The sequence below is a fragment of the Excalfactoria chinensis genome, chromosome 5, assembly GCF_039878825.1.
Source record: "Excalfactoria chinensis isolate bCotChi1 chromosome 5, bCotChi1.hap2, whole genome shotgun sequence".
In the NCBI taxonomy this organism is placed as follows: Eukaryota; Metazoa; Chordata; class Aves; order Galliformes; family Phasianidae; genus Excalfactoria; species Excalfactoria chinensis.
The window spans coordinates 36,549,926-36,572,890 of NC_092829.1; the positions used below are offsets into that span (position 1 = coordinate 36,549,926).

The 22,965-nt window shown below is 38.6% G+C and overlaps 1 protein-coding gene across 2 annotated transcripts in view; it reads right to left on the reverse strand.

Moving 5' to 3' along the window:
- MICAL2 (microtubule associated monooxygenase, calponin and LIM domain containing 2) overlaps positions 1 to 22,965 on the reverse strand; it is a 141,963-nt gene that overhangs the window by 36,042 nt on the left and 82,956 nt on the right. Inside the window, exons 19-29 of one of the 2 annotated variants that reach the window (XM_072338690.1) lie at positions 21,075 to 21,146; positions 20,482 to 20,631; positions 19,576 to 19,680; positions 17,898 to 18,110; positions 17,569 to 17,670; positions 16,853 to 16,984; positions 10,866 to 10,973; positions 10,333 to 10,428; positions 8,711 to 8,897; positions 6,829 to 6,917; positions 6,505 to 6,604 (exon numbers count right to left, since the gene is read on the reverse strand). In XM_072338690.1, coding sequence (XP_072194791.1) covers positions 6,505 to 6,604; positions 6,829 to 6,917; positions 8,711 to 8,897; positions 10,333 to 10,428; positions 10,866 to 10,973; positions 16,853 to 16,984; positions 17,569 to 17,670; positions 17,898 to 18,110; positions 19,576 to 19,680; positions 20,482 to 20,631; positions 21,075 to 21,146 — 1,354 coding nt within the window. Of the gene's footprint in view, positions 1 to 1,930; positions 6,605 to 6,828; positions 6,918 to 8,710; positions 8,898 to 10,332; positions 10,429 to 10,865; positions 10,974 to 16,852; positions 16,985 to 17,568; positions 17,671 to 17,897; positions 18,111 to 19,575; positions 19,681 to 20,481; positions 20,632 to 21,074; positions 21,147 to 22,965 lie in introns of those variants that run through there. The other variant, XM_072338691.1, reaches the window with a different exon arrangement.

Here is a 22,965-nt window from a genome sequence, read left to right on the forward strand (position 1 = left end):
AGCCCAGCTTCCAGCCACTGCAGCCTGCAAATGCTTTGTGCTGTCTGTTCTCCCCTGTGGCCTGGTAATGGGCCTACCCTACCCACTGCCCCCTCGCCCTGCCCCCACAGCAGCAGAGCAACTTCTATGCCCATGTGGGCTCAGGCACTTTTTCGAAGCATCCATTACTTACGTGATGAACAGGCACTTGTCAATTCAGTCACAAAATAGAACCAGGGAGCTTTAAGTAGCAAGAGAGAACCCAAAGAACACAACTTTTGAATACATCCAGGACAGTGCACGTTAAGACTAATATTAATACAAACTAAGCAAAAATTATTGTAGAGTTAAAAGAGAAAGCAACTAACTGAAAAACTACTAAATATAATGAATTTATGTATTTATGGAAATTTGCTTCTCAAAACCCCACAATTTCAGAGCAAATGTTTATTTTATCAGAGCAATCTGTGTTAGTCTGGTATATTAATGCATGTAATAATTAGAAATTCAGAGTGCAGCCAAAATGATTGGTCCCTGGAGCGATCAGCAAACTAATGTCTGCCAAAATAATATTTTTCTTTACACACCAACTCCAAATACCAAAAACCTTAAGACAAAGATTTGAATTACATCCCAAAGAACAAATGCAAAGAACAGAGCACGGTGACATGCAGATTTCTTTGTAATTTCTCATTTCAGAAGAACATCAGAAATTCCAGCCATTTCAAATGAGTCTGGAGACCACCACCTGATGAGATGAGATCAAAGCTTCCATTCTTTTTATGCTAAAACAGCCCACGAAGAAAAGGAAAAAGGCTCAGGGAAATATTTACATGGCTGATATGTATGCTTGGATCGAGAATTAAATACAGAATGTCTTCTGATCTTCAGCAACATGATCTTCCACGCAAAACAGCCAAGTCGTCTACAAACATGTCATACCTTTGAAAATATAAATCTCGATGCAGAAATCACTGCATGTCAGAACTCATTGTTTTGATTGGAATTTGAGGAACAAGTGAGCAAGAAGTGAATTAAAGCCAATTATAGTAACTAATTGCCATAATGTTGTGGGAAAACAAAGACCACAGTCTTTGCTGGGGGTTGGAATACACAGAGAGGAAACACTGACTGGTATTTTATTATTGTGGCAGTCTAGAAGAAATCAAGAGGAACAGAAATTACTCTTCTTGATGGAGTTAATGCAGGGTTCTTATTTGAATCGAAGCAATTCTACGATTTGTCTGTACATCACACTCAAACCTGGTATGCTTAAAAATGGCAAAATCTTTTTCATTATAAAGCATTAGCATAATCTTAATATAGGAAGGTTATCTTTACACGATTCTGCCATGCTTCATTAACAGATATGTAGGGCTAGAGGCAACAGACAAGCTGATAACTGATTTGAAGCAGTATAAAGAGAAGGAGTGAGAGCAGGAGTGTGCAATTCCTGAACCTGACAGATCCAGCAAACAATCTCTGCAGTTCTAGCACTATCGTATTTGTAGCTTTACTCACAGTTATTATTTGCTTTTTCCGTACACAACCTAGGATCCCAAATACAGATAACATAGCATGATATTTGTTAATATATAAAATAGAAACATATGGAAAGGCAACAGAAGCCAAAGAGAAGAGGACAACTGCTGATTGTGTATGCAAGCAATCCCCATGCTCACCAACACCAACTTATCTGTTCCAGGAAGGATAAATCCCAACACCAGGCACCCGCTGGTCTCAAATGGAAGGGTGAAGGACCTTCCAAAAGGAACACACACGTGATTATCACACCACAGTGAAACTCCCTGGCCTCTGGGTCAGGCCATTACAAAAATAACTCAACAGCTTCCACCAGAAGAACTTGTAAAAACAAGAATAAAGTCACCATTAAGTTACTGTTCAAGAAATCTTTTTAAAAGGAAGAGATGAAACAAGGAGACTTATAAAGAACTACATTTATTTTTCTTTACAGCAAATACCATAAATAGAGCTGAAACAATTTTCACCATGTGCAAAATACAGAATTTCCATGTGAAAATTTAAATACAGCATTAAAAACTATTTAATAAAAATATTCCATTAAGATTATAAAGTAAAGCGAAGACAGAAGATGTAGGAAGAGAAGGACAGAATCCTCACTGGCCAGGAAGAGCTAGGAAGACTCTGTAACAGAGGGTAAAAAAAAAGCACAGCAATGGAATGTGGTTTGAAATGGCAGACCTTTATGTCATGACCTTCATCTCAAAGCATGCTGAACTTAGCAATAGAACACCATAGTCCTGAAATTCATAGGAAGGTGTCTCCTAACCACTTTCCAGGTAGTAGCGCTTAGAACATAGAGAGGTTTTGTATGGGCCCAGAAAGGGAACTTTGAAAGCCATCAAGACAATTTAGCATGCCCACACAAATCAGTACTATTGTTTAGTCATGCAAACATACAGGTCAGCAAGATAAGGACTCTGCAGTTCTTCACTCTTGACTGAGTGTGTGAAACAGGACAAGTGGCACAGCATATCTGCCCCCCCTTAACCCTCCTCTCCCACAAGTTGCTGCTTAGATCTATTCCCAGTCACCATGCCCTTTGAAGGGCATCCTCAGCAAGTAAAGCTGCATCATGACCATATCAACCACAAGCGTAGGGCACTTGCTGGTCAGGCTGAACCCTTGTTTCTTCTTTGGATTCATTTCCCCTTTTATATTATTGTGTGATTACACAGACTGGAACTTACATGGAAAAATACATACAAAGTAATTGTACTGATTTGTCATGGAGAGTATTGACAACTTCTCATGCAGCAAGACAAATCCATTAATCAGAGGGCAAATGGGGCCTTGTTAGAGCTGGTATCAGTTAACAAAACAACTCAAACCAAAACACTCTGGTTATAAAAATTCGGCATTTAGAAATTAAGGACTGAAAAACAGCACACACCTATTTCTGTTAGGCCTGCCTAGTGTGTTACTTGGGATGGAAGAATGGAGCTTGTGTTGCTCTGCCTATTTTTCCAACAGAATCCTTTTGTAAAATAATTTTCCTCTATGAAAGCAAAGAAGCACTTAGAAAGAGCAATACAACTCAAATGCTGGTTGCTCACTGAATATTTCATCTCAGTGAAAATTTGCTCATTGACTATTTGAGTGCAATAGTAATAGGTGCTCATGCTATCCAGGAGAATCGCCTGGCCTTCACTGTCACCTTATTTTAAAATTTTTCTTGAAAGAAATAAGAAACAGTTCTTTCAAGAATCCATTTGTTTACATGCCTAACTTACCTGAAAGACACAAGGAAAGTAAGTGTACATGCACAGACACAGAAGGAAAAACATTCTCTACAGAGAGAGCAGAAATAATCTTTTACAGAACTATGAACTCAGCAACAGGTTAAAATGATCACGCCAAAGCTCACATCCATTAATATACCAGACACACACAGTTTGCTCCGAAATGGTATTAAAAAATAAAAGAACACAAGATCAATGCAGTGAAATGCTGCCAAACGACAATGTTAGTCACACAATTTTGGAACTGGCAAGCAGAAAAATCACCTGACAGCATAAAGGCTTCAGCCAGTGAGCGGGTGCAACACCGGAATGATGAACTGGACTAAAGGTAATGAGGGAGATTGACAAAGAGAGCAAAGGAAAAAAAAAACAAAACACAGAACTTAGCTTGGTTATACAGAAGAGCATCAGTAAGTTCACAGAGAAGAACTGGCCAAAATGAAACTGCCTTTTTTTTCCATTAAATCATAAACAAGGACAAATAAGTATTAATCTTATTAACAGAGTATTAAGTTAGAGTTTAAAAAAACAAACAAACAAAAAAACCAAACCAACAGCTATCAATTTGATTATCAGATTGATACCAATAAACAACCTACACAACAGCCTCCAGAATCCCAGTGGAATATGGAGTAAAATTAGGATCCCACAGGAAAATTGTTTTTATTTTGTATGTTTGTTTTTTTGTCCCCTCCCTGAAGTCTTCTGTGACAATTTAGGGATTTTTCTCCCTATTATATAAACTTATATATCATCATTACCATCTTTTTTTTTGTAAGAAGAAAACACTTTCTTGTAGTAAGATTCACTTTGTTTAAACTGATAGGTTAACACAGATTTCCAAGTGTCACCATTTTCTGTAAGCCCACCATTACACTCACTCTGCTGAAAAGCAGAACATTGTCTTGTAGGGAACAGCAAAAGAAAACATCAGGAAAAATGCATTCTGCAAGACCAAGCTGTTGACAAACTGGAATGTGAATTGAGAATGAGTCTAACTGTAAAACCTCACCTCTGAGCAGTTTGCTGCATTGCAGGAGTACCATGGTAAATCATACTGCAGATTTTTTCCAATTAGAGTGAAACAACAACCGGCATTGGCAAATAATGTAAAAGTGTAGATTTTTCAAAGTATATTTTTTAAATGCTATGAAAGACAGATACATTTCTTTGTGCAGATGCTTACCATGTTGTTATAATGGTCTCTGTGTCCAGTCAATATTCTAGTGAAGTTTTGCTAAATGCACATTTGAGCATTAATGGCAATTTATTTCAACCAAATGCTACCTTATACCTAAACAAGTTTTTCAAGCATTTTTTTTCCCCAAGTTCTATGCATACTCCTCACAATTTCTCCCTGATATACATAAGCACTATGAAGTGGGAAAAGCTTTATCCTTGTAGCTGAACAATTACATCAAACTATCTGGAGGAAAAACCCAGTTCGTCATTTATTTTAAACAGAACACATATTTCATTTTAATACTGAAGAGACAAAACAACTTTAAGTTGTTTTTGCCCACATTCACTTAAAATTAAAAAAAATAAATGTAAAAAAGCAATTACCCAGTCCATAAGAAGCAGTTATTTGGGACCACTAAAAGGTCATCCTCAAACTCTGATACAAATTGAACATAAAAAATTATTTCCTATTACTTACGTCACGTTATGTTGGCTAGAAATAAATGTCACAGATACTTTTCATTTTAGGCTATGCATATCATCATATTAATATGCTTATTATTTCTTGAGTAACATCTTAGTTAAATATTTCAGTATTTTAGAGGCAGGGAACATGCTTACCTCACTGGCTACCTAGGCTGAGAAAGCAGTCAGACTTTGGGATGTTCTCACTGTCTCCTCGTTGTTTAATAGCCCTGCTTAACCTGCTCCTGACAGCTATTGATGAAGACAGACTTTGATGAGAAACACCAGAAAAATTCATTTCAAGTCCGGTCCAGAAAACAGGATTTCATCTTTTTACTATCAGCTTTACATATTGAAAAGAACGAAGTACCTGATTAAGAAGCAATATCCTTAGAATAAGTTTATATATATATATATATTTTTTGTTCATTCTAAACTTGTATTCTTAAAAAATTCCACAGATAATAGGACCGGTGCCTCTTTGGAGGCAAAACAGTTGTGAGTTCGGTAACATATGAAAGCTCCACAACTCGGTATTCCTTGAAACAGCTGCCTAATGAAGAAGCCTTGAACTGAGGAATAACTCACATCTAATAACACTACTAGTTCCTTTGATGCGTGTTTTCAATCAGGCCTTCACTCAGCTAAGATTTGTTCTTCAGATTTATTTCAAAATGTTAAATGAATTAGTATTACAGATTAGATCCACTATCAACAAAGGGTGTGAAATGTAAAAGGCATGACTAGGAGCAATATCAATTTAACATATGATTATTTTTTTTTTTGAAGCCTCATGCAAGTTATAAACCTCATAACCCAGAGAAAAGATGAAAGCAAGAAGAAAAAAAAAAAGGGATGCGCCATATTCAGGTTTCAAAACCCAGTAATTTGTCATAAGTATTCCCCAAAGATCTGAAAGAACAAAAACTCTTTCTTTGTCCAATGACAACAACGACAAAGCAGAGGGGAAGAAGGCTTTTAAAATGTACCTGTCCCCCCAATGGTCTGATCCCAAACAGGATCAAACAGGAAAAAAACAAACAAACAAAATATCCTTCATCCATCTCTGCATTCTGGAAATGTGTCTGGACACCACCCTTCATATTTTAACATACAGTACATTGTACGCTGAAAATTCTGATTGCACCTACTTCATATCAGAAAGAATATACTGTTCATTTAAGTCACACGTTAAATTGCAAGTAAAAAACAAAAACAAAACAAAAAACAAAAAGCCTCAGGAAAATAGTGAGGCTGCTCATTTTGAAAATCTGAAAGGCACAACTGAGCAAGACACATGGAAAAATTTAAACCCTATAGAATCTTTTTGCCCATTCAAGCACATTTTCAAGGGATAGCTCTGCTTCCCGGTACATATGAGTAAGTACCTCTAGAAGAGCACAGAGGAATGGCACACCAAGGCTCAAGAGTTCGTACAAGTAGGCATAGTTATATGCATTGTCCCTGAAATGAACATTGGTAGCGTGCAGAAAACCATGCATCCAGTTAGAGAGGCTTCTGGGAATGTCAAGCAGATCCCTTGTCACCCGAAGGGGCCAGCTTAGAGTGCGCCTAAAGAAGGAAGTCAGGATACCTGGGGACCTGTCCTCTGGACTGCTAGCAGTAGTTAAAGTGCTGTCTGTGGTGGTCTCTGTAGGTCTGAGCTCTTCTTTCCTCCATGCTTCTGTTGCCTCCTTATAAAAAGCATTAAAAATATATTAAATATAAATCTAAAGAAAGTACGAAGTCCAGTTTTTTGTTTTTAAAGTTTTTATAGAAACATTCACTTCCATCTGTTACGTTCAACTTTATAGATGAAGAGCTCATTTCCACTGAAAACCAGACTAGGCATACTGCACTCTGCTCCAGATGCAGCTGCCTCAATATTTTCTGTGTGAACGATATATGCAATACGTACCTTGCACTGGACCTGTATTGTTGCTCTTCTCTTTCGGTATTTATTACTGATCCTGCAGTGTGTAAAATGAGGTTTACAGTAAAATTTTCCTAGAAGAGAAAAAGTAAATTGTATGACCTTTTATCTTTACATCTACGGATGGGAACCCCACTATTCTGTGCATTAAAAAATCAAGGTGATTAACAGTTTGGCAGAAAAAGCAATGGGAAACCATCTGCTGGTCCTGCAATGCCCACAGCTTTACAGAATCACAAAATCATTTTAGTTAGAAAGGACCCTTAAAGGCAATCTAGATCAACTCTCCAACAATGGAAAGGGACATCTACAGCTTGATCAGGTTGCTCAGATCCCTATCAAGCTTGGCCTTGAATATTTCCCAATATGGGACATCTATTACCAATTTGGACAACCTGTTCCAGTGCTCCATCACCCTTATCATAAAAAACTTCTTCCTTACATTCACTCCAAATCTCCCTGCACTTAGTTTAAAACTATTTCCCCTTGTCCTGTCACAACAGATCCTGATAAAGAGTCAGTCCCCTTCTTTCTTATAGCTCCCCGTTAGATACCAAAAGGCTGTCAGGTCTCCCTGGAGCATTATCTTCTCCAGGCTGAATAGCCCTATGTCTCCTACAAGGACAGGCTGAGAGAGGTATTCCATTCCTTGGATCATTTTCGCAGCCCTCCTCTGGACATGCTGCAAGAGGTTCACGTCTCTCCTGTTCTGAGGACTCCACATCTGGATGCAGTACTCTAAGTGAGGCCTCACCAGTGCAGAGCAGAGGGACAGGATCACATCCCTCACCCTACCCTGCTGGTCATGCTTCTTTTGATGCAGTCCAGGATACAGCTGGCTTTCTGGGCTGCAAGGGCACATTGCTGGCTCATACCCAGTTTGCCATCCACCAGGAATTCCACAGTCCTTTATGTTGGGGCTGTACTCTATCCTTACATCCTCCAGCTTGTACTGATAGTAGGAGGCTGCATCAACCTAGGAACTTTGATGGGGTTTCTTTTACAGCATGCAGATTTGCATATTCATTAAATAAGGTAAGGCCTTGCATTAATCTAACATACAGGTTTAAGACTGGTATATAGCAGAAAAAAACAAGATTCTACAAATGCCAAGTCACAAATGCAATATATCAAGCAGCAAAAAGTCAAATAATCAGTTAAAAATCTTTGCAGAAGGCTCTTTAGACTGCAGAAGAGCCATCTTTGACCTTGAGACTTTAAACCTTTTGTAAGAGGAGATCAGGTCAGTAACTCAGTTATACTCAAATCATTTGGAAATAGCAAGGAAATTTTTATATACTTTAATAACTTCCGTCTTAACAGAAAAAAGCAAGCAAACAAAACAACACATAAACCCCTGGCCCCGAGCCTCAGGCTGTAGGTGGCAACAAGAGCCCAAGATCTGAACCTCCCATTCAAAAGCTGACTGTAACAAAGGGTACTGCTCCTTGGCTATTACTATGGCTTTCACCTCATAAGCTACTACATCTTGAAAGGAAGAATACCCCCCCATATAAATTTACCACTGCTCTGACTTGTCTTTGTAGATCACTTTATTTAAAGGCTAGTTATCAGTGGCAGATAAGGATAATTCTGTATTGTTGGCAGAGAAAAAAGGCACTTTTCCACTCCCACCCCAATTTTGACCTGTGAGTGGACAACCTGTACTTTTGTCACTTGACTTATTTTCCAGTGACGATTTCTTCATCTGAAGTTCAGATCTGTCTGAATGGGCTTCTTTTGAAAGAAGCATAAGGACTCAAAGATCAGCATGGACTACTCCACTAGGTCTTTTTTCCTCTGGTCCCATTAAAAGCACCAATATTCAGACATTTTTAAAGTATTCTTAAATAGCTTCTTGTCTTACCTTCTTCAACATCAAAGGCATAAATTCCTAAGCGGAGAGTTGTAGAACATATTTCACACTTGAAGCACTCCCTGTGAAAGAAGTGGCCTTCTGCACTCAGCCGCTCCATAACATACACCCGTTTTTTGCAGAAATAACAAATGTCACTCCCCCCAATAGACTGAGGAAATTCTTTTCGCAGAGATCCCTGTTAAAAGATAAAAATAGAAACACATATGAAGCCTTTACAGGACACCTAGATATAAATTCTTATTGAAGTAAGAAGTTGCTTTAACTGCTTGAAGTTTTACACAGCCCCTTCTCCACTCACAATTAAAAAATGCATCAGTCAGCTTTTTTATTACTCGTAAGCTGCGAGTCTGTAGGTTTAAAAAGCAACTCATAAATCAGACATCATGAGACTCAAAAGAAGGAGCTGTGGCTGGACTTGCACCCAGCTTTCTCCCTTGAGCTCACAGGGGCTTCATGTTTGCTCAAGTATAGGGGCAGCACCAGACCCACACACCCAGTGCCCTGTGCTGCACTGACTCAGTCACTTGTAATCATAGCTGCAGATGACATGTTTCGCCCATAGGAGTGAAGGCAGACCTTGCCAGCCTTGAACAACCGGGGCACACTCAGAGCTAAGCAAACCTTGAAGTCCATCACAGTAGTGCTGAGGTCATACTCAGCTCGTAACAGCTCTGTCCCTAAGGAAAATCAGACTTGTGCTTTAAGTTGAAGGAAGTAAAGCCAACAGTTGGACGTGGTGGTTCAAACACCAGTATCAGCATCACCCACAAATGCACTTCCCCTCTCAGCCACATTTCTGCCCACACAAACAGCCCAAGCTGCGGCTCAGTTTGTTTAAAAATGAGTTTCATTCCTACCATGGACATTCAGCATTCTTTAAATTCACTGGATTTTAAAATAAGACTCATATTAACAACACAGATATTTGGGAACTTTTTGTTGAATTTGGCCAGTTAACTACATTTTTTTCCTAATTGTCACAAACTCTGTGTTCTGTAGATCTACATGCAAAAGGCACAGAAAAAATGAATTATAAACAGAACAGTGGGTGTCCCTTCACTTATTAGAGGCAGGCATGAAGAGGCTTCTTTGCTTTACTGTGTTGTTCTTAGTTATAGGACACTACACACAGGCACCTATCTCTGCTCTTTTACAGCTGCCACCATCTCCCCATCCTCTCCTCACCACACAAGGGTATCATACTTGAGACAGAAGAGCTGCAGGCCTGGCAGAGCCCACTCAGGTTCAGACACCAGCATGCAGTCCACACAACTCATCTTTAACTTGCCAGCAAAAGAAGGCCTCAGAACATTTTTTCAGTGTTAAGTTTAAGTCACAATTGTTACAGTCATGAGTCACACTCTTGTGCTTAACAGCTGAGAATCCTAAAAAAATCTGCTGTTAGTTGTCTGTTGTGCTGTTCTGGATCATTTTGGATGATGAACCACATGAAACCTTCCAGATGGACAACCATGCAAATAGAAAAGTATAGAAATACATTTATAAAAACACAGTGTTAACAGAACAGGCCAGATAGTCACAGTGAAGCAGAAGCAATCAGAGTTTAGTGTTGGCTAATAAGTAAGCATCAACACCACAACACCCCAGACACGGCTTCCCGATACCTGACATCTCTGAGCACTGGAGACAGGAAGTGGAGAACAGGGAGTGAGGCAAGAACCTGTAGCTCTGTCCAAAGACTGCTTCTGAATTCAAACAGGGTCGTGTCAGAGTTTAAAAATAGCCTTCTTCAAAATGAAGCATGGTGATTCAGCATTTGCACGTTAAAAATAATTGCATAAACATGTACTGTACCGAAATTTTATTCAGACGCCACCTTGATTAATAACCATTTTCTATTACTAATTGCACCAATAATTACATTTAATAAAAGCCTCCTGATGTTTTATTTCATGCAGACAAATAATAAAAGTATAAGTAGAAGACACTGTGAGCAATGCTTCCAGCATACCCACATTATCAGACTACTCTGCCAGTGTGCACTCGATTCCTCAGTAAGCATTAGGCTAGCATCTTTCCAGATGCTTAACATGCTTCACAATTAAGATCTTAAACCAGGAGGACACTCTGGAAAACACTGCTTTTAAGTATAGTTGTTGTTTCTTTCTGAGTTTAGTCTTACCAGCTCAAGGGGGGCAATTTGTGGCTTGGGTCTGTGATCATTCACATACAGATTGACAAGAACTTCAGCCATAGCTCCAATTGCACGTGAGACCTTTCCTACAGTCATCTAACCAGAAAAGGGGAAAAGATGAAGAATTGAAGGAAGATCTTTAGATACTTGAGAATTTAAAGAGAAAAGGATGAGAACGACTTGAAAACATGCAAATGAATGAAAGCAATGATAAAGACAGGCTCTGAGAAAAAGCAGAGGCAAAGTCCAGCAGAGCACAAGCACGTTCATGCATGAACAGCACGATCCAGCTGGTGGCCACAGGAGGCTCCCAGGCAGACCACACACTTCTCTCCCTGTGGATGATGGAGAAATTGCTGCTTGAGCAAATGCTGCTCCTGTAGCACAAGGCCTCCTGTTGGGACTGCAAAAGGCACAGGGCATCTGAGCCGGGAGCTACTGCCCAGCTACTAGGGAAGGACTGTTGTGATAAATTAAATACAAATGAAAAAAAACACTGCCATTTTGACTTTTTAGAACTCAGTGTTAAAATTCAGAAAGGAAGGTGGTGACTAAACTTCATGTTCACTGACCTCAAAACTGGTATTTCAGGAAACATTCTACAAAAACCTCCTAGAAGTCTCGCACAGATTCCTCTCTGAGCATCAACAGTGTGTTTATTTCTCCCTCTCTCCAATGACTTTTAGATGTGGCAGATGGGTAGGCAGGCACTCTAGTTCTCTCTTCACAAGGAACAGACTGTGAAGACTTCACAGATTCACGTGAAGGTTTGCTACTAAAAATCACAATGCCACTAGTGATTTTGATTTTACCCATAACCTCTCTGGAAAGCCAAAGGCTGCAAGAAACATTCTGATTCGGTCAGGGATCTGATGCTCTGCTTCTGAAGCCAGGATATTTTTCTTCCTAGAGGGTTGCTGACCTTGTACTTTATGTTCCACTTGCTTCTCCACTGAGCCCAGACTTTACCTCTCATGTTTCTCAGTGAAAGCAGTTTTCTACTGACATCATACCACGTCTTGCTAATAGTAGGATTAAAAATAAATAAAAAAAATCAGAAAGTTACTCTGAAGAGAAGGAAAAACAATAGTTTTAAACTTCTACCAGCCTTAAAAGCAACTCTAATGCATTGTGGGTGTCTTCAAAAATTACAATGAAAAAAATATTCTTGCTAATAAAAATAACCAAGTGCAGGAACTTGAGAACATGCCCAGTTCCATACAGACCCCCTTATCCCTTACCCCCCTTATGTTGTATTTTAATTTGTCTTAATATCCAGGCAGACATAAAAATATATGTGAAGACAACAAAGACCATTCAAAAGATCATTCTTTACCATTTGTTTTTGTTTAATGTAAAAAAACAAAAACAAAAAAACAGTATTATTTAATATCTGCATGATTTTGGGGGTAAAATAAAGCTTTCAAAGTCTGTTGAAACACAGAGTTTACCTTGAAATAGCAAAATGCTAGAGCAACTAGTTAAGCAATAAGGCTATGCTTATATGCATAAAGCACAAGTACTTGAATATCAGGAAAAGTGTCCTGTCCCTCAGCCTGAACTACACCTTGCAATTCATCAGGTGGGTTGATTTCTGTTCTCCACCCACTGGAGCAATTTGTGCCACCATTAAGGGAGTCAAAACAAGGAAATTACATGTTTATACATACTTTTTACAGTGTTATTAAAAGGAAACATTTGTGTAATTTAGATGAAGTTCATATTCCATGTAAAAGCAAATGGGATTTCCATCTTATCTGGCAACCAAAAGACTGCTGACCCCTCTTGTCTCATAATCAACAACCACCAACACAAAATTGTGGCTGCTGACCAGGAAGGAGGGCAGGAAGCAAATGGACTTGAGGACTAATGATGTCTCATTTTAGTGAGACTGGTTTACAAGGACACATTACTGGGAGAAGATCACTATTGGTTACCCTTATCCAATTAGGAAGGTGGGCAAGTAAGAGATCAGATTGCAACAGCTTCACTACCACAAGACAGGATGAGAATCCAAAGGGGCAGCCCTGTGAGCACCTGCCATAAGAAGGAGCCACAGTGAAGGAAAGGTCAGGGAGAGTGAGAGCAGTGCTGCTCAGTAAGCCTCGTTAGTGATAACAGTACAACCACCAAGTAACCCTGTGTCTTCTCTAAACCTCATTCAGCTTTGGAACAGGGATTTTGATGACAAGGTATCCCCTCCACAATGCAAATGTAAAACACTCACTGCAGAAGAAAGGGTCTGACCTCAAATCTGGATACCAGAGGCATGCTCCTTTAGAGAACCTGTCAGCTCCTATACAGATTAGTTTTCTTCAACAGCACGCTGCTAAGTTACCCCAGAAACTCGGATGCTAACGAACATAGTAGGTTTTGTATTTCACTCGTGCTCTTACTACTCTTGAGAACAGTGATGTGCATGGTGCCCCACACACGCATACAACTTCATAGTGCCGAGGCCACAATCAATATAACAAAAGGCTACTGCTCAAAACTCAGACACGTTATTTTCAGTAGAGCTTTAAATACTTTGTTGTCCTGGAAATGAATCTTGTGAGTTATCTTACATGGTGAATTTCAGGAAACACTTCAAAATCCTCAAAGTGCAGTGACTTACTAGGAGTGCTGACCTCTCAGTGACACATTACCAAAGCTTTTTAGCAGGTTGATCAGGCTGAGAAGCTGCCTCCTGTATTTCCCTATGCTATTATTTATAACACCACAGTCAACCAACTAGTAAACAAACCTCTTTCATAAAATAAAGGAAATATGTTTTCTGTTTCCAGCTGCAAACAATGTTTCCCCTTTACTGTCACATATCCTTAATGATTTTCCTGGTCTTGCTTCACTCTGAGGGTGATTTATTTATTTTTGATTTCATCTGCTACATATATTTTACCTCTGAGATAAACAGCATTTGAATAATAAGTTACTCTGTGTAGGAAACACCCAAGCCTTGTTTACTGCTCATAATTAGAGACATCGCTGAAGGGAAGCAGTTGATACAAACTCAGCAGGCAGCAAAACTTAATGATTACAATGTGTTCATAGTTCCTATGATGTGCTGCATGGATACACCCACATAAAGCTCACATCAATACAGTGTTCTGAAGGTCAATCCAAATTTTAATAGCAAACAGGAGAAATCAAAGCCATACCGTAATACTGTTAATATTCAACTTAAGTGAAATATAGCAGCTGCCCCAACCTAGGATGGAGTTTTACTGACAACTTGCATATATTATGAGCGAGAAATCAATCCTTAATGAACGTGAGGGTGCTGATATTCATAGGTCACATCTTATGAAGTCTTTATAAATAAATAAATAAATAATACTTCAGTATTTTCTGTTCTTCTGCTGGGATCAAGTTGATATACAAGAACACATAGGAGCCCTTTCTGTCAGCCTCTCCTTCCTGTGGCCCTTTTTCACACTGAAGTTCAGACCTAACTAACAATAACTCTTAGAATTCACATTGCAGTCTGTTCTGACTCCTATAAACCCACCCTCAAAGCAGTCACCACCCTCACATCCAATAACCAACACATACAGTTAAGAGGTCCAAATACATTTTATAAATCTATCATACACACTACTTCAAAGTGTAGTTGTGTAACTGAAAAATTATAATTTTTTTTTAAAAGTATAAATAGAAAATGCTGCACATTTAGCATTTTATAGCACTATGATGTGCTGATGCTTTGAAAAGTGTGCCGTCTTAAAATACAGAGGTATCACAGGGTTGAATTAACTTCACAGTACACAGACAGCATGGAAAAGAAAATCTGAGCACATCCATAAGCACTGTCATGAGGACATCATTAACACAGACTCTGGCATAAGTACAAAGGGACATTAAGTCCATCCTGTCCCCAGGGCAGGATTTGCATTACTCATGTAAAGCTAAGGTATGCTGGTACTACCTGCTCTGAAAGGTGCCTGTGCTGCAGATGCAGACTTCCCCTGGCACTGTGCTCCCCACTATCAAGGGTCCCTTACCCCCATACCCAAAGCCTGATCCAAATCTGCCCTTCTCCTGTGACACCTTATCATGTCTGCAGCAGGCAGAGGAACCGTGCATATTAGGCATCAGGATGTTCTGGCATGCAGATCTACTGAAGAACATATCTAGTCCTATCCAAGCAACAATTTGGCAAATAAGATCAATGTGTATTTGCTGCGCTCATGACAGAACAAGCTTTTCTAGTCTCAGTTGTGCTTTGCCCTGCCATTACCTCTGAAGAGAGAATTTTCAGTTACAGTAAACACACCAACTGAACTCACGTAACAACAAAGTATTGGTACGTCATTTAAATACACTGGTAACTAATAAAAGGTTGTGAAGGCATTTTAAACAAAATGCTGTTGAATTAAAAGATCCCAAACCAATCATTTATGCCAAATGCTTTTTTAGAAGAAAAAAATTTAAAATCCCATCAAAAAATCCCTCTTGCTGATGAAGAGCTTCCACATGATTAAGAGCCCAGTTCTCACATGCTAAAGGTTAGCTGACATTGTTTTTTGCTCTTTAGATCAACACAGTACTACTCCAAAGCCTATGACAAACAGGTCCTGATGTTTTGTAAGCCATTACTTAGTTTAAAACCCACCACATGCTTTATGTCCTAGGTCACAGAAAGCAAGGACTGAATCTAGGCAAAGCAATGACTTTGAAGCTGAAGCGGATTAGAGGATTACAGCACTTAGGCACCTGCTGGACTTGCAGCGTCCTTGGAGGGCTGTGTATCCTGTATTTTCCAGGGGAATGAGAGAGGAATGGAGCTTTCTGAATGCACCTCCAGCTAATCCAAGGAACGTACCTTTGCAAACTACATGTCATCCTAATATCTACCTGCTTACTCCATCTGTGAGCCTGATTTCAAACAGCATTAGCAATATAGTGGGAAAACAAACAAAGCAGAACAAAATGCCCCTAAAATAAATGAATGAATAAATAAATAAATATTTGAGACCAATTCCACTAAATGATCCTGTTGAACATCCATCAGACAGTGTCTGCTCTGGGTTATGACAGTCATTGCCAGTGCTTCAAGAAACATCACGTTTCCACCTTTAGTCCCACGTGAAGGCAATACTCCTATGCAACATTCGTACTTAGCACTGAAGTGTTGTAGTATTCCCAGACTGTCGCTACATAACCAGGGCGAAGGGAACCTGGGCCTTTCATTAGCCCTAAAAAACTGAAAAATATCCAACTTCCCTCAATTAAAACACTTCTGAGGCAGAAGAGTTGGAAGCCAATGTCACCTCATCTTCCACAGATAAAAACACATTTAAAAACTAGCATAAGCAATAACAGCTGAATATTTCTTATTCATGTTACCAAATTGCTTTCATTAAGCCTGTGCTGGATTCCCCTGCATGAAGTTCGCATTGCAAAGAACTGAGTTCTAGCAATTAACATGCAGAAGTGAGTTTAAAGTACAAATAAGTAAACAAACAAAACAGTGAAGTCTGGTTGTATCAACACGTGCTTACACAATCCTAACACACATCCTTTATTTAAAATAACCATTATCACCCAGATTCTTCCCTGCAGACCCAAATGACAATCTTATAAAAACAAATGCCCACCCAGCACAGCTAACTAGTCCCCTAACATCCGGATAGATATACTATGTGAAAATATCTCTCTGTTAAGCATTTCCATGGCATTACCTAACAACAGAGCACTGAAATTAAACATCAGCACCAAAATTTCAGAATTTAAGCCAGACCTTTCTCAATTACTTGTTCTATTCTTTAGCTTTATATCAAAACCACTTGTTGACTTTCCTCTTACAAACCATGCAGAATTCACCATGGTGAAGAAAACTGAGGTTTCATTCTAATATGAAATACAAACTATAGAATAGATCCACCGTGCAAAGGCAGCACCTTTCATCCAAGCCATTTCTCAAACAGCCTTACCACAAGTTTGGATTTTACAGGAAAAATCTGTTAATAGAGTACCTGTCTAGAAGGAAGAACAGGGGAAGCTGAACCTACAGATGATGGAGAAGAGGCAGCAGCTGAATCATGAGGTGGAGGGCAAGAGGGAGTTGGGGGCTGAGAATGGGATAAGCCTTTAGTAGGCAGCTTATTCTGTGTAGAGCAGAAACAGAGGAGAGTTATCCAAGAGAGAGTGACATTAGCACAGGTTAAGAGAATAACTTCACAGTCATGCACAAGAAAAAAAAAAACCTACAATTTTGCACCATTCACTATTTCTGCATAGTGAGGAGCCATTGAAATCATCATGACAAAACCTTCATCTCAGATGGTATTATTATACTCAGCTTTCTTATAAGAATAATTACAATGGGCAATAAGATAAGAAAGCTTTAAAAAAAATGCTACATGCCAGATTTCACTGACTGAGAGCTACTGCTCACCAATTCATTAGAAACAGCGAGCTACTCGTGCATACTTGTAAACACAAGGCATATTCTAAGACATTTCTCTTATGCTAAGGCTCTCTGACCAGCTTTACTATTATGACTGTGCTTTACCTCAATTAAATTATGCAATAATATTTAAACTAATTTTTTTTACTGGATTCAATGGAATCCAAATGATTTATCAGATCTACTCAAAATGAAAAAAAAAAAAAAAAAAAAAAAAAAGGTTAAAGAAAAAAATCACCCTTCTAACTCAGCAATTTTGCAGGTACAAAACCTAATATTCACCTTTGGAAACTCCATGTATCCAAACAGTGAGGCAAGATGTGCTGCTTTCTCTTTAATGTTCTTTTTATGGAATTCTCTATTTGCTATGGTCTGAGCTCTTTTCTGCAGTAAGAGCCAGGAAAGGAAAGCCAAGGAAAGAAAGAGAGAGAGAGAGATTTCAGTTAACGTTATAAATATCATCAGAATTCAGCAAGTACGCAGAAAGTATATTAACTGTCTTAATGTAACCTAAAATGAACAGATAACAAGCAAGCATATCCAGGGAAAATATAGCATGCAAATTAATACATGTGGTTAAGAGACAGAAAGGAAAAGAAATTGCTTATCACCTGTTTCATTTTTTCATCCAGGTGCTGAAGACGCTCAAGCACTCCAGAAAGTACAAATGCAGCAGAACAGGCAGATGCAAGATTTTCAGATGGTTCTGACAGACTGCGCTGGATATCTGCTTTTTCTATAGCCTTTGGTCTCCTGGCCATATGATCAGAACCATTTAAAGACTGCTTGGTTTCCCTGACCTCGTGTTCAGTTCTAGCTACCACCTGAAACTGGGAAACACTTGAAGTGAAAAATAAATAAATCTCCTTTCTGCACTACCATGCAGCATATTTGGTTTTTAAAGATGCTTTCAGAAGCACAGAACAGTCATGCATGGAACTAGAAATGAAATGTGCTCCTGGATCTCACAGCACTCTATCCACACTATTTATTGCAAATCTACCTGCTTATGCCCATGCACAAGAATACATCAACGCTGCTTATGAAAGTGATGACATCTTCCTCTAAATTTATCCCAGTTTTTAGCCAATGACCCCAACACAGAATCAGTGGAGAAGAACATGACAATGTGTTTCCTTCTAGTTTTGTTTTAGTCAAGATCTTTTTAGCATCACATCTGCCTGAAACCAGGGAATGAACTTGTAAAAATATCAGCAGCAGTTCTTGGTGTAATGCTAGATCTAATGTGACATGACACAAGATGTAATATTTTTCAGTTTTGAAGCATTTTCTGAGCAGCTCAGAATGGGTCACTGATTTCTAAACTTCGTATGAAAGAGTTTTTTAAACAAATTGAACTCAACCAGTTCAGCTTCATCAAATTCAGTCTTAATAATTACTTCCCAGTTGGCCTTTTCATGACAGTTTTCTACTTTATCCTATCTGTCCAATTCTAAGAAATTATACAAACTTTCCAAACTTCGCAGAATTAAAATTAAGAAATGCTAATCCCAATCAGCACACAGTGTGCTCCCAGTGTTACAGAACAGCACATCTGCCTTAAGAATAATCAATTCTCAACATGTTTATGAACGTGCATTTTTCTTCAAGCTGCCCTGAAGAATTTCAGTGCAATTCAGATTCCACTTTATTGCAGACTAGTCTTGGAAAATCACTACATAGTATTTGCTAACGTTGGAAATTCTAACAAAGTGAATTAAACCAAGTACTCAAAAATTTCGCTCCATGTATATGATGCTGCAAAAGAGCTTCTAGCAGTATTTCTCACAAGTTCTACTTATAGAAGTAGAAAACTTGGTCATTAAAATCAGATTTTCAGTGCTTAAGCCTTATCTTCGATATACTGCCAGTTTTCTCAGACCGGAAAACTGCCTTATTACAAACAGCGCAAAGCATCATGTACACACATAGATTTTTTTTTTCAGCTACTGTTGTGCTTCTCTTGCGTGCTAAATGCAGATCTGCAATGATAATTATACAATTTGAAGTCCAGATGTGATTATACATAAATCAACATCTATAGGTTATCCAAGTTCATTCCATGCAGTTACTAATTCTTTCCAAAAGTTTTCTCATCTCGTCAAGAAGGTCTAAAAAAAAACAATGAACTTCATAGCAGTTTTCCTAAGTCTTAGCTAAGTATATCTGTTAACTCTGCAGATTACATCCAAACATAATTTTATGTATTTTGTGGTTACACAATGTCAGTGAGTCCCTAAAAGGAAGAGAACAGTAAGCTTGTCAAATGTTACCCACGTGAGTTCCTACCTGCCTTTTTGGTTGAGGTGGAAGGAGACTTTGATCTTTAGGTTGAGCAAAGCGAGGATTAACAGGAGAGTCAGAAGAGAGCTGTGCTGGTCTATCTATTTGCTCCTTGCATAGCATTTTTAAGTTATAAAGACAGAGTGGGAAAAAATTAAAAAAGAAAAAAAAAAAATAAGAGGAAGATAGTAAATAGGATTCCAAGATATTCTGAAGAAGAAAGAAATAAAAGCTGTTTTTAAAGAGATACTACTACAGAGATTCATCTACATGTTTTGCAAATTTTTGCCCCCAACTCATTTTATTAACCTTAACTTATTAAGCCTCAGTGTCTTTCTTGTAGTGAGGAGACCAAAACTGAACACAGTACTAAAGGAACAGCCTTATCAGTGCTGAGTACAGAGGGATGATCACATCCTTGTTCTTGCTGGCAACATTATTTCTGATAAAAGCCATGATGCCATTGGCCTTCTTGGCCACCTGGGCACACTTCTGGCTTGTGTTCAGCCAAATGTCCATCAAATAGACATTTAGTACTCTCTACTCAGAAAATACAGGCAAAGAATTCTACTGATACCATACACAGACCAAGAGACTCCTGTACAAATTAAACTTTTACAGACTGCTCTACAGATTTCCAGGCTCTGAAATTCCACTACATGATATTAATATACCCTATATCATATTAGAATGCAACAATCTATCTCCATATTAGTTACTCATATTCATTCCCTAATTATTAAGAGGAATATCCATTAATCTGCATAAAGAATTTAAAACACGAAAGAAAGAAAATCCACTTCAAACATCTAATAGATCCACTTTTTTTACCCCCCAAATCTACTGTCACACTCATATGGAGGGACTACTGTTTAATTTCAGAGCTGACTTTGATGTTCATCTATGACCTACCTGCCTCCGAAAAACTGTATTTGGCGCATTCTCTTCAAACTTTGCCAACAGTTGAGTTGCCATTGATTTAACTTTATTCTGGTTTATTCCTTCTCTACCATCATTCTGTTCTTTCCCAACACTTGTCCCTTGGCTTGAAAATCCTGAGGCCTGCAATAAAAGAACAAATCATTTTTCTCAAGTTGACCAATGACACTAATAAAGGGAGAAAATAACATCCTAAGCAGCAAAGAATCAACAGTATCTTAAAAGAGTTGTAGCCAAGCTACAACACAAACTCTTCAAACACAGACAAAAAATGTTTAAGTAAGTGAACTGCAAAAAGGAAAAAACCTTATATTAATGTATATTGTATAACGTATATTCTAGTGTCTGAAAGAAAATGAACTAGTGTGACTGACCTAAAGCTCTTATTTCTACTAAACAACTTAAATAAACGTAGCTTCTCTTCAGTTTACAGAACAGTGAAATCAGGTTTTAAAGTGACAGGGCTTTTGTTTGAGCCCAGGCCCCAGCCTTCTAATTCCCACTGCCTCCTCAGTTCTGGTGCTTTGCAATGAGCTGGATAGGTGCAGACACTGCTTAACACCAACCTCCTCAAAGACACCAAAAAGACCTTTGCGACGTCTTTTGTTAGTCTCGTTTTCTTCTGTTTTCCCTTCAACCTGAAACAAGAAAGCCAAAACAAAATATCTGGATTACTACACAAGTTATGAAATTTACCTAATCCATTCTTCCCACAACAGTAGCTTCCATTACCAGGTAAGCGTGGCCTGGCCCCTGTTAAATAACATGACCACACGAGTGAGCAGTGCCAGCAACAGCACTCATTAGCATCCCATCCAGCTCAGCAGGATCATTTCATACAAGAGAAGTCCAGCTGGCAGTAGTCATGTGTTTATCAGCAGCACAGGAGCCCCTGACTGAGAGCTCTTACTCAACTATGATGGAGAAAATGCATAAACCTTATTCAACAGGAGGCCTGCAACTCTTCTTCTGCTTCCTTCAGTACTAATGAGTTTGTAATTCATAAAGCAATAGCACACTCTTGAAGAAAAAGGCATTAGAGCATCAGCTATTCTGTTAATTTTAATCTAGATTACACTGGTTTCCAGATGAACAGCGCAAACTCTTCCACTACAGATCCCCATCTCTTTCAGCCTAGATTTTCATATGCAGGACATGCATTCATGTTGCATATATATCATGTTGCAGATATAACCATCCTTTCCCATGATGGACTTACACAGTAGCACTTAAGCAACCAAACTGCCTATTTTGTTCTCAAGCCATGCATGTACTCAGTTATTTTAGTGGAGATGACACAAACAGTATTTCATGCTCCAGTTTGCCCAAATTTGCAAAATGATTAGCAAACATTGCATCATTTCTTATTGAATTCATCCTTAAAGAGCTGACAAAATTTATCCAGAGTGGTTATGGAGATTTTTTTTTTTTTTTTTTCTCCTTGTAAACATTGTGCTTGGCTCTAGTTTATGAACAATGAACTATATTCCATTTATTTGTGTTTGCCCACACTGTAACTCAGAGACTGCTCATCCAATTTGGAGACAGAAAAAGAGAATAAAGAGATGGATCAAAGAATACAGTCTTTCTTTATTATAAAAACAGCATATATATATGTCATTATGGAGTGAATAAAAGTAATCCCAAACAACTTCTGGGCAAACACCAAAGGAATCAAATGACAATATTTTGATTACTCCATACACTTTGGTACTTTGTCTTTCGAGCACCAGCTTTCAGTAATCCAGTTTTACAATACTTAGAATCATTAGTCTACCAAGCAAGAGCAAACAACAACGTATTCTGCATAATAATCTACACCACATAAAAGCAGAGTTTGCCTAAGTGAATGAAGCAAACAAGATGTTGCCTTTCAGAATCCACATAAAGGACTTTTGTTAATGTATTTACAAAGAAGTGAAAAACAAAGCAATTTAATCGCCTGACAAAACTCCAAGAAAGATTGCGCTCTTCGCTGTGTAAACACCTCAATTCATTTCTTAGTCTGAAGTATAGGAAATCTTGAGTTCCTTTTGAGCTCTCTTGACACAGGAAGAGAAATGGGAAACACTACTCAGTCTAGCCCAACTAGACTGCCAGGACAGCAACAGTCATGTCAGCACCAGGTACCTCCTGGTCTCTCACCAGTTACACCCACATAAAGATCCTGTCTAGCCAAATAAAAGGTCAAACTGGATGGTACAGAGCTCAGAAAGAGATATCATGGTGCTCCAGATGGTTTCTGATTTTGTGACACATCAGTGTTCTCCTTTTTTCATACCTGTATAATGCTCAACACTACTTTGCAGAGGGGAAAGAGCCACAAAACTGAAGACACAGCCAAACTCTAACTCAAGCAGTTACTCTCCAAGAAGTCCCACTTCTCAGCCAGGTAGCTCCACACTGTTCCAGCCTTTGCAAATTTCTTTCCCAGCCTGAGCAGTGTATTTCTTGTTA